A 19,389-nucleotide genomic window follows, 5' to 3' on the forward strand; every position below is an offset into this window, starting at 1 on the left:
CTTTCACTCCCTCCCCCTTTCTCTTTCACTCCCTCCCCCTTTCTCTTTCACTCTCCCCCTTTCTCTTTCACTCTCTCCCCCCTTTCTCTTTCACTCTCCCCCCCCTTTCTCTTTCACTGTTTCTCCCCCCCTTTCTCTTTCACTGTCTCTCCCCCCTTTCTCTCTCTCCCCACCCCCTCCCTCAATACCTCCCTCTCCCTTCCTCAGATTCTGGAGCAATGTTGCAAAAAATGTTAAAACCCCCAAAAATGCTTGTGACATTTTCCACGTGAAGCCACTGTGTAATTAAAAGGTTCGCACATCAATACTGGGTAGCACAATCCATGTAAAGTACAGCTCATTTTAAAAAGGTGGACATACTTTTTATTTTAAACACGCCTTTAATAAACAAAACCGAAAATGTAGGTTTCTAAATAAACAAGGAGTGGTAAATACAGCTGCAGCGGCCGTTATTCAAACACTTCACGCGTTGTGTACATCGGAATACTGATGTCATGGCGCGGGATGTCTTCCAACCGTACCGCCTTAAGACGCGAGTGCAGAAAATGGCATTTTAGAGTTCTGGTTTTTAAACACCTGAAATGGACACAGTAGCACAGTACTGTACTGTACACATTGCAATTCATTCATTTCATTGCACCCAAAGAAACAGAATCCACGAAATTCAAACAAAGCAATCGGTATAAGCGCGGGTGCCTGGGGCGATTAGCCGCGTTCATGCTGCGTGGAATACAGCGGCGCACACGAAATTGGCGCCGTGATGTTTGAATAACGGTAGCTGTAGCATTAGCACCACTAAACCATTGTAACTTTGTCCATATTCAACATGCTGCGAAACCACCTTTCTGTGCTGGAGAAAATGTTAGTCCCATTCATTTGAATGGGGCTGAACTCTTGTCTAGCGCTGGGAAGCAGCTTCCAAGCAAAGAAAACAGAACCTCAAGCCCTAATCAAAAATGTACTACAGCAGGGGTGGCCAACTCCTGTCCTCAAGGGCCACCAACAGGTCAGGTTTTCAGGATATCTCGTGCTTCAGCACTGATTGAGCCACCTGTGCTGAAGCAAGAGATATCCTTAAAACCTGACCTGTTGGCGGCCCTTGAGGACTGGAGTTGGCCAGTCCTGGCATAGAGGCATAGAGGCATACACAGTAAGCACTCGCTGCAGGTCACTTCAACAGACAAGCTGCAAACATCTCTTTTAGAGACCAATAAAATAGTGGGATATTTTTTAATGGCACTACCAGGGAACGCAGTCGTTGCGTTTTATACACCATCAAATCCCTGTTTGAAGATCAATTTTTTTTTTATTCAGTCTTCTGAAAGAAGATTAACCGGCACAACTGCACTCACGCAAAGGCAAATAACAATTGTTCCAAAATGATTTTTGACCAGCTGCCCCCCCCAAAAATCAATAGTCGTTTGTTTTGCCTCTGCAGGTACCATAGACATCTGTGCAGAGGTGGGGCGGCTGCAGGATGAGAGATATTTGGCCAAACTGAACTGGTTGACGACCAGCGAAGACATTTCTGATTTCCAGCGTGCGAAAAAATGAGAACTCGCGGCGTGCGGGGAACGAGAACAAATGAATAGCAGCGCAGAGAAGCGCGTCTTCGTTGACGCACAGCTCAAAATAATGAAGTGTTCTTGCATTTAAAGCAAGAGACCTGTTAAATAAACATTCCACACACATCGTAAGTCACTGGAGTTTCCGCCAAGTTAGATTTGGCAGGGATTTTTGATACAGAATTTGATACACCTCATAGTACTTGTGTGCACCAGGAAACTGCTCACTTACTACTTGTAATACAACACCTCCAAAGCACTAGCTGATGCCCATTGGTCAAAAGAAGGGTAGACAACCTACCTACGCCCCATGGCACTTACATGCATTAGCTCCCTCCTTGCTACCGCCCTCCACCTTTGGAATTGCAGCGTCAAATGACACTGCCGACGTCACCGTGACACTGTGTGACATCATGTTGGTGCAGTCTGCGGCGTCATTTGATGCAGGGATTCCAAAGGAGAAGGAGAGCGGCAGCGAGGAGGCGGCCACTGCACGTAAGTGTCTTCCCATCAGGCCCGATAGGCCTGAGAGCACGGCAAATGTATATGGAGGACATTTTTGCCGCCCCCCCAAATTTTGCCGCCCTAACCCCGGGCCTAATGGGAAATCCACCACTGTCTCCAGGTTTGTTGAGTCCCTTTTACATAGCTGTGGTTAGCTACCGGTGGAGACAGGTACCAGTTGAAGTAGAGGTTGCCCACTTCCTGAAGGTGGATCAGTGGGAAATTTCATCCGGACCCTGCTCTGTGGGTGGTCTTCTGCAGGTCGCACAGAGACAATGAAGCGACGACGAAATGTCTCGCACAGGATAATGTAGATAAAGGGGTTTATACAGCTGTTTGCATAGCCCATGCTGATCGCCACGCAGTAAGCATAGTGGAAGGCTAGCGTAGGCTGGTCCATTACCAGCTGAATTATCTGGAGGACGTAAAACGGAGCCCAGCAAATGAAGAACACCAAACAGATTGCTATAGCCGTCCTGGTCACTTTCTTTGTCCTTATCCTAGAACTCCTTTGAGCCGTCAGAGCTTCAGATGATGCCATTTTCAGCAAGATCCTCCTGTACGCCACCGAGATCACGGCAAACGGGATGGCAAATGCGAGAAAGAATTGATACAACGTATACCAATATATATCACTTTCTGGATTAGGGAGTGTTATTCCACACCCCAAAACACCTCCAGGTAGAGAGATGAGTCTAGCATACATCCAGACAGGTGTGATGCTTAATAGGGACAGCACCCATAAAATGCAGATGGCCATAATAGCTATAGGTGGCTTCCTGTACTTGGACGATGTAAAGGGGTAAACCGTGGCAAGGTAGCGATCAATGGACATGGCAGTGAGTATATAAGTGCTGGTAAATTGACTGTTGGTATCCAGAGCAGTAATGAGCGTGCACATGGTTTCTCCGAAATGCCAAACTCCGTTGCCGAGGAGTTGGTGGATTAGGAAAGGCATCCCCAGAAGGAAAAGCAGGTCTACGACGGAAAGGTTTACGATGAAAATGTCCGGGACGCTGCTGCTGCTGCACCTGAATTTGGACTTCTTGAAGACCGTGTATATGACAATACTGTTCCCGATGATACCCAGCAAGCAGATAATCCCAAAGACGGTTGGCATGATAAAATTAGCGTAGGTGACATTGCTGCTAGGATCTGCAAAGATAAAATAAAGAATATAAGCACACACAAAAAGAGACATGTTGAAAGAGACAGCATGTTACATAATCCAGAAAGGACAGCAGGTTTCACTGAGGTTGTTTGTGGACTACCAAGAACAGTTCTTCAGAGATAGTTTAACACACATTCCCAGCTAGCTCAAACTCCTACACCCACCACATAATGAATATATATTGTTGTCAAAAAAGAGTTCTACTGGGCGTGGCAAATGTATACAACAAAATACAGGGGTGTCCAATGCTACATCCAATTGGCAAAACATATTTTGTCAATTGGATGTAGCATTGGGCACCCCTGTCTTCAGAGATAGTTTGCAGACTTTTGCAGACCTACTTGTTTCATGTGACATCATACTGGACATACACCGTATATTATATGTAAGAAGAGACCTTTGATGTTTCAAAAGCCCTGTAATGTATACACTATAATTTCCCTTTTAAATAACATTTATGATGGTCCATAACAAGGTATCGCGGCCTGCAACAAGCCTACACTTCTCCGGGCAGAGTGCAGCTGCCAAAACGTTGCACTGCTTGGTTTTTCTGTGGGACGTGATGATGTGTGTGTGTCGTTGATTGTGTAACCAGCAGAAGAGTCTTTCCCATAGATGGCAGTGAGAATTGTGCACCTGTTTCACAAGCTCATGTTCTCCTGTGCTGCAGCAAAGTACCACTACTTTATGCTGTGCTCATAGCAATGGCCAGTGGTGCTTCCATATGTTCGTGTTAGGAGACGGTAACAAGGCACTAAGGAGAAGCGTTGGGGTTTGTAGTTGAAATATAAATGTCACTTGTGAGCACATTCAGATGTCTCAGATAGGTCTGGAACCCTGCCTTTCCCCATCATCTACTAGCATACACTGCTTCCACTGCAGCCAAGGATTCTGGGTAATGACATGCAAATGAGCACACTGTGTCAATTTTGCTTCAAATCTATATTAATATGTACCCTATAAACATATGCCTGCCGTATTATACAGCTTATCAGCACAGCCAGGGTTACAGTACAGTACACTATACACCTGATACAGTACATAAAACATGACCCCTTGCAGACACACTTACCAGAACTCCCTCCTACTGTATCTGTATGTTCCTCCTACCAATTAGATTGTAAGTTCTTTGGAACAGGGACTCCTTTTCCTAAATGTTACTTTTATGTATGAATGCTCTGAAATATATATATATATATATATATATGTATATATATATATATATATATATATTATATATATAATATATATATGAACCGTGTTAGCCAAGCTTAATAATCAAAAACGAATAGACGATACCGTTCTGTGGCTAACGACATGCTTTTATTTGTGCGAGCTTTCGAGATACAATTATCTCTTCTTCCGGCGATGTTACAATGGATAAAGCCAGAAAGGGTTTTACTTAAAAACAGTGCATCCTGGAATGTATCTGTGACTGAAGCCTATCCCTCCTCCCTGTGCAGTATGCGATTTATGACTTAAGGTGTTAAATGGTCCCTGAATGTTAGTGATGTAAGAGTGTGTGTGTGTGTGTGTATGTATATATGTGAGTGTATGTATGTGTATGTGTGTAAATATACATTTATAGAGCGCCCACAGTGTATACAGCGCTTTGCAAAAAGGTGTGTGGAGAGGGGAAGTGTATACCAATGGTGTGGGTGGGTGTAGCAATGTAAGAGGGTGTTGCATTACTATTAGTGTGTGTAGATACTATATATATATATATATATATATATATGTATATGTAACCCTCCCTGCCCGGCTTCTAGGCAGTTTACATTGGGGTGTATAATATGGCTACTCCGCATGGGTTATTTGACCCAGGGACTGGATTCAGGCGGTCAGGCGATGAGGTAGTAAGGTTGTAGAATAATGGGCGCCTGGAACTTTTGTCATACAACTGTCTTTTATTCATGTCCCCAAGCACAGGGACTGCTCATACACATATTAATAACATTGTACTGTACTTTATAACAGACATACTTGAATACAGTTCTTCCATCAGTGCCCACTCTTAACACTCCAATGAAGGTACTTGGACTTAGCTGCTCTGTGTAAGTGTGGGACCCGCCCCCCCTGTTGCTTCGGAACCATCATCGGTATTGATCCTATAACTTGCCCAATACGGGAATCCCAACGGGTCTTTTCTTACTTGATCCAATACCTTTTGCCTGCTTGGGAACTGCCACTAACACACAGATGAATGAAGAAAATTAGCACCAATCTGCGGTTAGAGATGATCCACCGGCACCCAGGAGCCACCTTTCCTGAGGCCCTGTATGGCGTGCCATATTCCTTTTTATTACTTATGCAGGACTCCGTTCCTTCTTTTGGGGATCCTAACTTAACGAATACTGTCCCTATCTACAACATAATAAACAGGGGGGCCTGATCTATACTATTACTTTCTAAATATTACCTAGAGTACCTACTATCCCCGAGACTCCTCTCCTCATGTCCTCCTGGAACCTAACCTTCTAGAATAGTCCCTCCTCCTTAAATAACCTTCAGTGATCTCTAGATCCCCTTAGCAACCTAGAGTGGAGCCAAGCATACAATAGCCATGTTAGTAACCCTTTAGGAGGGGTTACATATATGTAGATTGTGTTACTACTGTAAGATCAACACTTTCCCCTAAGTCCTAACTCCATCAGAGCTGTTTTATTGCTTGAAAAAATGGTTCAAGCAATTGACAAAAACTATTGGTATCTATTTTTATTATTATTTGTATTATTATTATTATTTATTATATCAGTGCAGTGCCTGACAGAGTAACAGAATACAGTCATTTATGTCTTACACAGCTCTCCTTGGTCATTCTTTCAGATAATGATTTTTTTTTTTCTGTCGGTAAAATAAGAGGTGACTGTTCTGAATAATATCCTAATAACTCAAGAAATATACATACAATAGGACCCTTCTTTGCACAATCTGAAGCAAGTTATTGTATTTCATACCAGTTCTATTTCCCAGGAAATGACCATGCTGGATCGCAAAGCAAGGTCTGTTCCGTCACTTAACGTGGCTTTAACCTACGTGGTTTTAACCTAACTAACCGTCATGTTAAGAAAAACAGTGTATCTTCAAAGGACACTAACATTTCTGCGTAATGTTCTGAGCCCTAATATACAGGGGCTTTGGGGTAAGTATGAATACACAGCGTATAGTGTCACATTCTGAGCCCTAATATACAGGTGCTTTGGGGTAAGTACAGTATGAATACACAGCCTATAGCATCACGTTCTCAGCCCTAATATACAGGGACTTTGGGTAAGTATGAATACACAGCCTATAGCATCACGTTCTGAGCCCTAATATACAGGGGCTTTGGGGTAAGTACAGTATGAATACACAGCCTATAGCATCACGTTCTGAGCCCTAATATACAGGGGCTTTGGGGTAAGTATGAATACACAGCCTATAGCATCACGTTCTGAGCCCTAATATACAGGGGCTTTAGGGTAAGTACAGTATGAATACACAGCTTATAGCATCACGTTCTGAGCCCTAATATACAGGGGCTTTGGGGTAAGTATGAATATACAGCTTATAGTGTCACATTCTGAGCCCTAATATACAGGGGCTTTGGGGTAAGTATGAATACACAGCCTATAGCAACACTTTCTGAGCCCTAATATACAGGGGCTTTGGGGTAAGTACAGTATGAATACACAGCCTATAGCATCCCGTTCTGAGCCCTAATATACAGGTGCTTTGGGGTAAGTACAGTATGAATACACAGCCTCTAATCATGTTTCTACTACGTTGAGAACGGAGATTCATAAAAAGCACGCATTCCAGTTGTTGATCCCAGCTGCATGTTTCTAAGGAATAATAGTAACACATATTCTCAGTGCTTATTACTTCAATACATCACTTGTAACATTAATTTGTCACATGCATGAGTTATCTGTAACTACAAATGTTCCTCTTTCTATATTTTGAGCTGACACATACATTACAAATGTGAAACACCTCTGTAGATTTTTCAAGACAAAGGCTATAATGCTTATGTAAAAATGTTGTAATTATAAAAATACATATATACATACACAATACATGCATAAATATGCATACCCATACGTGTGTGTGTGTGTGTGTGTGTGTGTGTGTGTGTGTGTGTGTGTGTGTATGTATGTATGTATGTATATGTGTATATGTATGTATGTATATATATATATATATATATATATATATATATATATATATATATATATATATACATACACATATACACACGCATATACACACACACACACATTCTTTAATTTAGTTAGTACATGATAAAATAATACAATGCATTGTTCAACATATGTTATACGATACAAATGAGATATCAAAAACTAGATTATAAGTTTTCAGGACAGGAACTAATTTTTCTATGTACACACACACATATGTATACAATATATTTTCTATACATATCAATCTATTATTTGTCTGCCTGTCTCTATATTCTTTCCGATCCATTTTTTTCTATCCCTTTCAAAGCCCTCAGCTGCAGGCACAATGATACCCATCAAAGATAAAGCCAATTATTTGGGTCTGAGACGCTACACACACACAGCCCCCGGAACATACCGACTTACCGAACGAGGAAAAGTTGTGAGATATCTGGGAAGTGTTCTCCTGGAAACTGAGAGCTTCTCCCAAATCCCTCTGCAAATCCATCCTTCCCAGAGGACTTCACCGGCTTCTGTTATAGTGCTTTCCCAGAGCCAGATTCATCACCTTGAACAGGGAGGAAGACCATGGAGTGCTGAGCTTCTCTATCTTCACTGGTTAAACCTTCTCCCTAAAGCTGCAGTGAATAGAAAGAAAGAATAATCTGAGCTCTGGTTTCTTCACCCCCCCCCCCCCCCCCCCCCCCACTGCTCCCTGTACCACCTCCAGGCTGAAGTGACAACAGACACTATTTTAATACAGCAAGCTGGCAACTGGGTACCATCCGCATGTCCGACCTCTTTTAAACCACTGGGAAGCCCAGAATCAATAGGGATTTTAATTTGTCCCTGAAACAAAATACACCCAATTTATTTACTGAATAAAACTGCAGTGTGATGATGGGAACAGCTCCTCACATAAGAGAATCAGAGATGCGTCTGCAGCTTTTCTCAGATCTAAAAAAAAAAAACCAACCTTTATTGCTAAGAGCTGTAGAGCTGGGTAGGATTGGAGCATCTTTGCTTTCTGTGATAAGCTTTTCATAGCCATCAGAATGGGCTTAGGCTGCACTTATAGTGCCGGCGACGTTGCGTCAAAACAAATTAATGGCAGCCGTTGCGTGCGCTTATAGTAAGCGCAGCGCGACGGAGCGACGGCTTGGTCGCCATCGCTGGAAGTCCTCTCAATTTGATTTTTCCAGCGACCGTAGCCTGACGTCGCCGTCACCGGCGCGATAAGCGCAGCCTTAAAAGGCTACAGGGCCCTCCGGAGTTTTAACATCAGATAAGCCTAATTACCTTCGTAATCAATTTTTTTCTGACAGGGTGACATGCTATTTCCATTCCTGCTTTCCACTGGAACCTTTCCAATTAAGTGGCACGGCTCCCGGAGGCTTCTTGTGGCAGTTCAAAGACATGGAAGCACTTGCTTACGGGTAATTAGGACTTAGGAGCAAGCCGCAAAAGTGCTCCAAAGTATCTTTTCAGCAGGGGATAAATGATGCTCCACTGTTCGCATAATAAGGAAGCAGGCACACAGCACACAACACGTAGAGAAGACTGCCTGGCCATTACAAAGTTGCTGTTGGATTGCTCTTGGTGGGAGCGTTATGTACGGATCAGCATTGCATTTCACCTCCAAAGATTGTATGTAATCAAAGGCTAGCAAAGCGATAATACAACCTAATTGGCCACACTGAGAATATAGTGCTATATTTTAAATGGGAATTAATGTATTGAACGTGCTGCTATTTCTAAGAAGTTAAAGCCAGTAATGCGTCTGACAAAAAAAAAATATACACATTACATTTAGATTGGGGTCAAGATTTTTGAACCATATTTCAAAATGACGCCCACAATAGTTACGCGATGAAAAACGTGAAGCATCTCAAATATACCCGTTTGCTCACTTCGATTGTAAGCTCTTCGGCGCAGGGACTTCTTTTCCTAATGTCTACTTTTATGTGATGCCTTATTTCTGCGATGTCACGGGTGTCGGTAAAAGTGGCAGTGATATTCTGGATTTGTGAATACAGGCAGTCCTCGGTTATCCACCGGAATCCATTCTGGAAGTAGCGCTGGATAGTGAAACCGTTGTAAAGTGAGTCCCATGTTAATCAGTGGCGGTGAGCGTTGGATAACGCATTCAGGCGTCGGATAACGGCTCATAGGGTTGCATTGTAAAGCGTTGGATATGCCATTCGTTGTAAAGTGAAACGTTGGATAACGAGAACTACCTGTATATGTAAATGGGAGAAAAAAAACCCATAGGGGCGGTGTCATTAAGGTTCGGTAAAGTGGAGTTATTATAAAAACAAAATTGCAATCAAAAATGAAAAACGTAAATATTACTATTTAAAAACCAGATGTGTTTAACACCAGCATCAACTCATTATTCCTGCCGGTGGGGGGTCCTCCAATCTTCATCGGTTACACACGGTTTGTGTGGAAATCACATGAAGCACCCCAACATTGTGCAAGGAATTTAGGGCGTCGTTGGCAGAGGAATAGAACCAGAACCAAGAAGACGCAGGTAAGAACAAAGGAATGTGTACTCGCAATACAATTTAGACAGTTCCAAGTATAGAATATTTTGATACATAAAGGTGACAGATAAAAGGTGCAGATAACCTTGCATGATCGCACTGAAGACAAGGAGTCTTGCTACATCGGTACACCTTCTAAATGATAACACCTTGTATATGATATAATAATAATAACTTTATTTCATATAGCACTTTTCTCCCAATGGGACACAAATTGCTTCAGTTTAGATATAGCAACTCAAAAACATTGACACAGCTGCTCCAGTTTTTGCGTCGTATGTAAGAAGCTTGCGAAGAGCATTGGACAGACGCCACCTCAGAACTGGCACTCTTTACCCAAATAAATGGGTTCAAAATTGGAGGAAGATGGGCGCAGAAAGTGATACATCCAATTATAATATGTGCTGTATGTGTATATATATATCTATATATCTATATCTATAGATATATATAGATATATATATACACACACAGCACATATAATTGGATGTATCACTTTCTGCGCCCATCTTCCTCCAATTTTGAACCCATTTATTTGGGTATATATTATATATATATAATGTCTGGTATTTCCTCCTATTGATTCTCCCACAATAACTAACTAGTAAAAAAGGGACAAAAATTTAAAATGTTCTCTCTGCTCTAAATACATTTCCCTGAAATAAATTGGCGAACCTTTGTTTTAACAGGTGCAATATAAAGTGGGCTCCTACTTGTTGTTGTTTTTTCCCCCCATTATGTCAGTCATGGACAAAAAGAATAGCAGGTGTTACTTGAAATGATCTCAATACTTTAATGTCACAGCCAGTGAAGGGCTTATTTATATAAATACTAGCTGATATACCCCGTGTTGCCCGGATGTAATTTTCCCGCTCCCCCTCTGTCTCCCCATTCACCTCTCTCTCTCCCCTTCCCCTCTCTCCCCATTCACCTCTCTCTCTCCCCCTTCCCCTCTCTGCCCCCTCTCTCTCCCCATTCAGCTCTCTCTCCCCCTTCCCCTCTCTCCCCCCCCCCTCTCTCCCCCCTCTCTCTCTCTCTCTCTCTCCCTCCCCATTCCCCTCTCTCTCCCCCTTCCCCTCTCTGCCCCCTCTCTTTCTCCCCCATTCACACCTCTGCCCCCCCCTTCACAGCTGCAGTCCCCTGCCGATCACAGCTCCGTCCCCCCCCTTCACATCTCCGATTCCCCCCCTTCACAGCGGGGTATCTCCCCTCTCTGTGTGTATATAATATATGTATCTTCCCTCTCTCTGTGTGTATGTATATAATATATGTATCTATGCTCTTCGCTGAATTTGGCTGAATCTGAGCAGACAATATATCCCTATACATTTCAGAATTCACCTGGCTGCTTCTGTCACATCATCAATAAACACTTGTGACCCAGTGCCATTGTAAGCCATGCATGCCCATGCCATCACACTGCCTCCACCGTGTTTTACAGATGGTGTGGTATGCTTCGGATCATGAGCTGTTCCAAGCCTTCTCCATACTTTTTTCTTCCCATCATTCTGGTACAGGTTGATCTTAGTTTCATCTGTCCAAAGAATGCTGTTCCAGAACTGGGCTGGCTTTTTTTAGATATTGTTTGACAAAGTCTAATCTGGCCTTTCTATTCTTGAGGCTTATGAATGGTTTGCACCTTGTGATGAACCCTCTGTATTTGCTCTTGTGAAGTCTTCTCTTTATGGTAGACTTAGATAATGATATGCCTACCTCCTGGAGAGTGTTCTACACTTGGCTGGATGTTGTGAAGGGGTTTTTCTTTACAATGGAATGGATCCTACGATCATCCATCACTGTTGTCTTCCGTGGACGTCCAGGCCTTTTTGTGTTGCAGAGCCCACCAGTGCGTTCTTTTTTTCTCAGAATGTACCAAGCTGTTGATTTGGCCACTCCTAATGTTCCTGCTATCTCTCTGATGGATTTTTTTTTTTGCAGCCTAAAGATGCCCTGTTTCACTTGCATTGAGAGCTCCTTTGACCGCATGTTGAGGGTTCACAGCAACAGCTTCCAAATGCGAAATCCACACCTGGAATCAACTCCAGAGCTTTTACCTGCTTAATTGATGATGAAATAACGAAGGAATAGCCCACACCTGTCCATGAACAGATTTTTAGTCAATTGTCCAATTACTTTTGGTCCCTTGAAAAAGAGGGGGCTACATATTAAAGAGATGTAATTCTTAAATCCTTTCTCCAATTTGGATGTGAATACCCTCAAATTAAAGCTGATAGACTGCACTTTAAGCCCATATTCATTATTTGTTAAATAAATCATGACACGTTGTAATATGTCATGTGTTGTTGTTCATCTGATGTTGTATTTACCTAATTCTAAGACCTGCTAAGGAACAGATGATTGTTATGTCCTGATATGTAAAACCATAGAATTCAAAGAGGGTGTACTTTCTTTTTCACACCACTGTATATCATCTCTAACTGTGCATGCAATGTCTTGTATATAATGTATACAGTATATCCTGTTCACTTATGTAACTATGTATTTGTAACCATATATTATTTGTCATCTTAACTCTATGCCCAGGACATACAGGCATACCCCGGTTTAAGGACACTCACTTTAAGTACACTCGCGAGTAAGTACATATCGCCCAATAGGCAAACAGCAGCTCACGCATGCGCCTGGTAGCACGTCCTGCACAATAATACCGGCTCCCTACCTGTACCGAAGCTGTGCGCAAGCGGGGAGACTGTAGAGCCTGTTACAAATGCGTTATTTACATCAGTTATGCACGTATATGATGATTGCAGTACAGTACATGCATTGATAAGTGGGAAAAAAGGCAGTGCTTCACTTTAAGTACATTTTCACTTTACATACATGCTCCGGTCCCATTGGGTACGTTAATGCGGGGTATGCCTGTACTTGAAAACGAGAGGCAACTCTCAATGTATTACTTCCTGGTAAAACATTTGATAAATAAATCCGAACATAAAAAACAAAAAAAGGGCGCAAGAGGAAAAACAAAATCAAAATTAATTTTAGCACAATAAAATGTACTGTATATATAAAAGAACAAACAGCACTTACAATAAAAATTGTAAGTGCTATGTGTTTTTTTATATATACACATTTTATATTAAGCTAAAATTGATTTTTTTAATGTGATAGAATATTACATTAAAAACAAACAAACAACTGTCTTTTCTTTGTTGATCCCCCCAATTAATACAATACAAACACACTGAAAAAGACAAGTCAGGTACTTAACTTTGTAAACCCTTCCTGTCCAGGGCGAGACATGTTTCAGTCTCTGCCAGCACAGAGAGGGTTAATGCATCTAGTCAGCAACTATATAAATGTAATAATAATAAGAATCTGATATTGCAAAAATGAGCTCCGGCAAAATCTTATTCGAGAAGTCGCCAATACGCAGAAGTTCTACACGATGCTGCAATGGTCCAGAGATCTCCCATTTTGCCTGATATAAATCCATTATAAACGACATGATATAAATCCGGAGCTTAGAATAGTGAAAAGCTTTGTCCTCTAGAGTCTGGATTAAGATGTGTGTGAGGAAAGGCAAGTAAAACACAGATACATTCTCACCACTGCAATGTTACAGACACAGGAAGCTCATGTTGGTCGAGGACATTTGGTCGCAAATGTTTTGCCGCGATAGAGACGCCGCACAGAAATCTCGCCGCTGGCCATTTTGTCACTATGTTAAGCCCCTAATCTTAACCCTTAATACTAAGGCTACCCCCTACCCTAAAACCATTAAACCTTCACCTAAACCCGTTATCCTAAAACCCTTATTTCCTACCCTAAAAACATAACCCCTTACCCTAAACCCCTAGTCTTAACCCCTTACCCTAAACCCTCTATCCTTAACCCCTTACCCTAAAAACCCCTATCCCTAACCCCTATCCTCAACCCCTTACCCTAAACCCCTTACCCTAAAACCCCTATCCTTACCCTTTACCCGAAAACCCCTATCCTTACCCTTTACCCTAAAACCCCTATCCCTAAACCCCCTATCCTTACCCCTTACCCTAAACACCCCTAATCCTTAACCCCTTACCCTAAAACCCCTATCCTTAACCCTTTACCCCCTATCCTTAACCCCTTACCCTAAAACCCCTATCATTAACCCTTTACCCCCTATCCTTAACCCCCTTCCCTAACTGCTAAATCCCGTTAAGTTAACGTACCTTATTGGTGAATCGGCCGGTGGCCGAGTGTCCAGCGAAGGGTTACTCGGCCGCCAGCAGCCCCTTGGTCGCAGCAAGATGGTCCCAACCCTATGTCCAATTCTGGCTCATGTAGACAAAGGAAAATGAACATTCAGTAATACATGTTTTTAAATAGGTAACGAGCAACTAGTGGCCCATTCAGTGTCAAATCTGGTATTTCCCTTTCTTTTCCTACCGTTTAATGATGTGTTCACGTAATTAGAACCTTAAGGTTATGTATAAAATGATGCTGATGTTTCTTGTTCTTCTTCCTGTTGGATTGACACGATGTGTTCCTCTGTAATCACATCAAGGTTCTGTGGATTGATTAAACGCGGCGTGGGAAGTGATCCATTTGGGGTTACACAGAATGGAGTGAAAAAGCTACTGGGATCAATATCATGCTAGATATTAGATACATAAACAGATACTTCCAGGGCCCTTCCTGTGGGCGAAATTACGAGAACAAAACCGGACAACGATGGCTATCTAGCACTGAACTATAATTGTAATATAGCAAGGTAGCGTGCACATAATTGGGGGCATTGCAACCTACTCTCCACCCTGGAGAGATCCCTAGGTTTGGACCCTTCTCATAGTTCAGGGGTCTCCAAACTACGGCCCGGGGGCCACATCAGGCCCCCCACAAGATTTTATCTGGCCCGCAACTTGAAATATATATATATATATATATATATATATATATATATATATATATATATATATATTTGCTCATTATATATCATTTCCCAGTGTAAGCACGGCGTCCTTGCTTTGTAATTGTCACATTTCTCTTTTGTTCTGAATCATATCATGCCGATTACCCCAAAAAGATTCAAATAAAACATTCATTCATTTATAAAATATATAAAAAGATTTTTTTTCCCCTTGGCCCACGAACATGTGTAGAATATACGATGTGTCCCTCGTACGGAGAAGTTTGGAGACCACCGCTCTCATGCATACAGTACATTCCCACTTCATCGAGGTCGAGCGGGTATCCTCTTTCTTTGGTCTGGGGAAATTACAAGGGCAAAGTTCCTTGTTTTCTATATCGACAAGACACTCCATACAGTTCTTCTGAATTGATTAGGAATTGCGTTGGATAATGATTGGTACGACCGCCATTCTTTTCCAATGCCACATTTTTCACTGCCTCAGTTGTTGAAGTCAAGATATAAATGAAAGCAGGGAATTAACATGGAGGAGAAGCAGGGAGCCTTGGTGCTGAACCGGCATTCATTTCAGTTTGGGGTACATCATCATATTTTAAACCCTGGTGCTATGCTGGCCCATAGGAAGCCACCATTTTGTTTTCCTTGGAGGGAAAGGTACTGGCGCTACCTTTAGCAGCACGTTCCGCAGGAATCATGCAACACCCGGAGCTGAAAAATAGCGTGTTCCCACTGCAGGGACTCCTAAAATACTTACCGGAAAAGGTAGCACATGTACTTCAAAATCCCTGCGTTAGGCGCGCCAATAGGGAGCCATTTTGTTTCCCCCTGTAGAGGACATTTTTCACACCACGGTAAGGTGCAAATATCAGCAGCTGTATACACAGTTCCCAAAATGTTTCATAGCCCCTCGTTCTTTAATATAAATCTTTTTCTGTAGGTACGTGAAGACAACCCACTGGTACTGAAAGGGTTGTCGTGTCTCTCATAGGCTCATAATTACTGAAGGGTGCCACGCTTTAGCACAACCTAACTCCCTTTCAAACGAATGACAGTTGGGATACGCTCAAGCTTAGCACAGTTTAGCGAGTATGGGCCACAACATTTTTCTTTACTATGCTGCAGAATGATTACTGCTATAACCGCTTTGTGAATAGGTCCAAATAATGTATACCTTCAGGAAAAAGGCGGCTCTGAAACAACCTAAAAACAAAACTGTGAACAATGGTAAAATACACGGTAAAGAATAAAAAGCTTCTAGCCAGGTAAACAGTGAGACCAAATTCAGGAAATATCAGCTTGAAAACTTAATTTACTTCAGTCTTTTGTTTTAAAAGTTTGCAGGAATTAATCAGGGAAACAGCAATGACAACCAAAAACCCCAACCGCAAACAAAGCGGATTCTTTGCTAATTAATGTCATTTTCTGTAAGACCAAACATTGCCATTTTCATGGAATTTTAATTTATTCAGAGATTCTTATTTAATGCTTAGCATCTGTTCTCCTATAATCTCTGCCTACCTACAAAAGGCAACAGCGCATGATAACCAGTGAAAGAATCTCATCTCATGCCAATTAGTGATCTGATATATGCTCTTGCATCGATGATTTTTTTTTTTTTTTGTCCCCTCTGGGAAAAAGTTTTTAAACTGAACTAAATACTAATTTTAATGATGGCGTCTTCACTGAGAATCTTCCTCTTTACTGGTGGAATGTACTCGCTGGTGTCAAAATATGCAGCTTAGCGCTGCCAGCAAATTCAGAGAGTGTGAGAGAGAGAGTGTGAGAGAGACAGTGTGAGAGAGAGAGTGTGAGAGAGTGTGTGAGAGAGAGTGTGTGAGAGAGAGTGTGTGAGAGAGAGAGTGTGTGAGAGAGTGTGTGTGAGAGAGTGTGTGTGAGAGAGTGTGTGTGAGAGTGTGTGAGTGTGTGAGAGAGAGAGTGTGTGTGAGAGAGAGTGTGTGTGAGAGAGAGTGTGTGTGAGAGTGTGTGTGTGAGAGTGTGTGTGAGAGTGTGAGAGAGAGTGTGAGAGAGAGTGTGAGAGAGTGTATGTGAGAGAGAGAGTGTGTGAGAGAGAGTGTGAGAGTGTGTGTGAGAGAGAGAGAGAGTGCGAGAGAGTGTGCGAGAAAGTGTGTGCGAGCGAGTGTGCACAAGTGCATGCGAGAGAGGGCGCAAGTGAACGCGAGAGAGGGTGCGAGTGCACGCGAGAGAGGGCGCGAGTGCACGCGAGAGAGGGCGCGAGTGCACGCGAGAGAGGGCGCGAGTGCACGCGAGAGGGCGCGAGTGCACGCGAGAGGGCGCGAGTGCACGCGAGAGGGCGCGAGTGCACGCGAGAGGGCGCGAGTGCACGCGAGAGAGGGCGCGAGTGCACGAGAGAGGGCGCAAGTGCACGCGAGAGAGGGCGCGAGTGCACGCGAGAGAGGGCGCGAATGCACGCGAGAGAGGGCGCGAGTGCACGCGAGAGAGGGCGCGAGTGCACGCGAGAGAGTGTGTGAGTAAAAAAGCACAACAGACAAACAATTAAACACACTAGGGGTTATTTAAAGTCTCCTGGCTGCAGGTATGTGTAAGGTGTCATTCTACAAATACATGTTATGTAGACCAGTGCATAGTTTGCCATTTCTGTTTCTATAGCTTGATGATCTTTATCTGATTCTTGGGAACGTATTTGTTGGTGTGCACGCTGTTATTTTTGTATTGCCGTTCGAAATACTTTTAAAACCCAGCTATGATCCACAAAACCCTCTACAAACAGTACTCGGTTATCCAACGGAATCCGTTCTTATTTATTTATTTATAAAATATTTTACCAGGAAGTAATACATTGAGAGTTACCTCTCATTTTCAAGTATGTCCTGGGCACAGAGTAAAACAAATAATACATGGTTACAAATACAGTTACATAAATGAACAGGGTATATATTATATACAAGACATTGCGTGCACAGTTACAGAAAATATATATTATGGGCGTATGAAACAGTTACAGACCAGATTAAAGTTTGAGACAGCCTTAGATTTGAAAGAACTTAAGCTGGTGGTGGATATGAGAGTCTCTGGTAGGTTGTTCCAGTTTTGGGGTGCACGGAAGGAGAAGGAGGAACGTCCGGATACTTTGTTGAGCCTCGGGACCATGAATAGTCTTTTGGAGTCTGATCTCAGGTGATAGGTGCTGCATGTGGTAGGGGTGAGGAGCTTGTTCAGGTAGCTCGGTAGCTTGCCCAGAAAGTATTTGAGGGTGAGACAGGAAAGGTGAACTTTGCGCCTAGACTCGAGTGATGACCAATCTAGTTCTTTGAGCATTTCGCAGTGATGTGTGTTGTAGTTGCATTGGAGAACAAAACGACAAATTGAATTGTAGAGGGTGTCAAGTTTGCCAAGGTGGGTTTGAGGAGCCGAGCCATATACTATGTCTCCATAGTCAATAATTGGCATTAGCATCTGCTGTGCGATACGCTTTCTGACCAGGAGACTTAGGGAGGATTTGTTCCTGTAAAGTACCCCTAGTTTGGCATAGGTCTTGGTTGTCAGGATATCAATGTGCATCCCGAATGTTAAGTGGGAGTCAAACCATAAGCCCAGGTATTTAAAACTAGTGACAGGGGTTAGGGTGGTGTTAGCGTTGGTTCTAATCAGGAGCTCAGTCACTGGAAGCTTTAAAAATTTAGTCTTGGTCCCAAATACCATTGTTACAGTCTTGTCAGTGTTTAAAAACAGTTTGTTTTGGGAAATCCAGTTTTCGAGTCTCAAAAAGTCAGACTGAAGTATGTGTTGAAGGTCAGAGACGCTATGGCTGTGTGCATATAGGATTGTGTCATCTGCATACATGTGTATTGAGGCTTCCTTACAAGCTGTGGGAAGATCATTAATGAACACTGAGAAGAGTAGGGGCCCCAGAACAGAGCCTTGCGGGACACCACAGGTGATATCCAGGGGGTTGGAGTTAGAGCCTGAGATGGACACATGTTGGGATCTTCCTGATAGGTAGGACTGAAACCAGTTTGAAGCATGTTTCCCTATTCCAGAGCTCTGGAGTTTGTTAAGCAGGATAACATGATCAACTGTGTCAAAAGCCTTTGCAAAATCTAGGAATACTGCACCAGTGAGTTGTCCCCGTTCCATTCCACACTGGATTTCATTGCAAACTTTTAGCAGGGTAGTTACGGTGGAGTGTTTGGGACGAAACCCAGACTGGAATTGGCTAGGGAAATTTGTCTTGGTGTAGAAATCGCTTAATTGGGAGTGGACACATTTTTCCATAACTTTGGATAGAATTGGGAGAAGTGAGATTGGCCTGTAGTTTGAGACAGTGTTTTTGTCCCCACTTTTGTAGATTGGGACAACTCTGGCAGTTTTCCAGGTCTTAGGGATATGGCCTGCAGACAGGATAGAGTTGACTATGGACGCAATTGGTTTGGCAATGGCTGGGGCACCAAGTCGTAGGAACCTAGATTGTAGTAAGTCGGGTCCACATTGGCTGCTTAGTTTTAGTTTGAGGAGCGCTTGTGTAATCTCCTCTTCAGATACTGGGCTAAATTGAAAATTGTGGGCAGTGTTGGGAGGGGGTGGGACT

At 42.8% G+C, this 19,389-nt stretch overlaps 1 protein-coding gene across 1 annotated transcript; it reads right to left on the bottom strand.

Annotated features, from left to right (window-relative positions):
* Positions 1-1,138: 1,138 nt before the first annotated feature.
* On the bottom strand, positions 1,139-8,039 carry LOC142462988 (melanin-concentrating hormone receptor 1-like). The gene is made up of 2 exons (XM_075565188.1): positions 7,830-8,039; positions 1,139-3,224 (listed from the first exon to the last, which is right to left on the bottom strand). The coding sequence occupies exons 1-2, from the start codon at positions 7,909-7,911 to the stop codon at positions 2,221-2,223; spliced, it is 1,086 nt and encodes a 361-aa protein (XP_075421303.1). The 5' UTR covers positions 7,912-8,039; the 3' UTR covers positions 1,139-2,220.
* Positions 8,040-19,389: the final 11,350 nt, after the last annotated feature.

Source organism: Ascaphus truei, chromosome 11 (assembly GCF_040206685.1).
Source record: "Ascaphus truei isolate aAscTru1 chromosome 11, aAscTru1.hap1, whole genome shotgun sequence".
Taxonomy (NCBI): domain Eukaryota; kingdom Metazoa; phylum Chordata; class Amphibia; order Anura; family Ascaphidae; genus Ascaphus; species Ascaphus truei.

Excerpts from the sequence above, each read along its gene's own strand:
- LOC142462988 (XM_075565188.1), bottom strand. The coding sequence starts at position 7,911 with ATGGATTTGCAGAGGGATTTGGGAGAAGCTCTCAGTTTCCAGGAGAAC. Across the intron at positions 3,225-7,829 it reads TCACAACTTTTCCTCGTTCG|ATCCTAGCAGCAATGTCACC; the intron begins GTAAGTCGGTAT and ends TTATCTTTGCAG.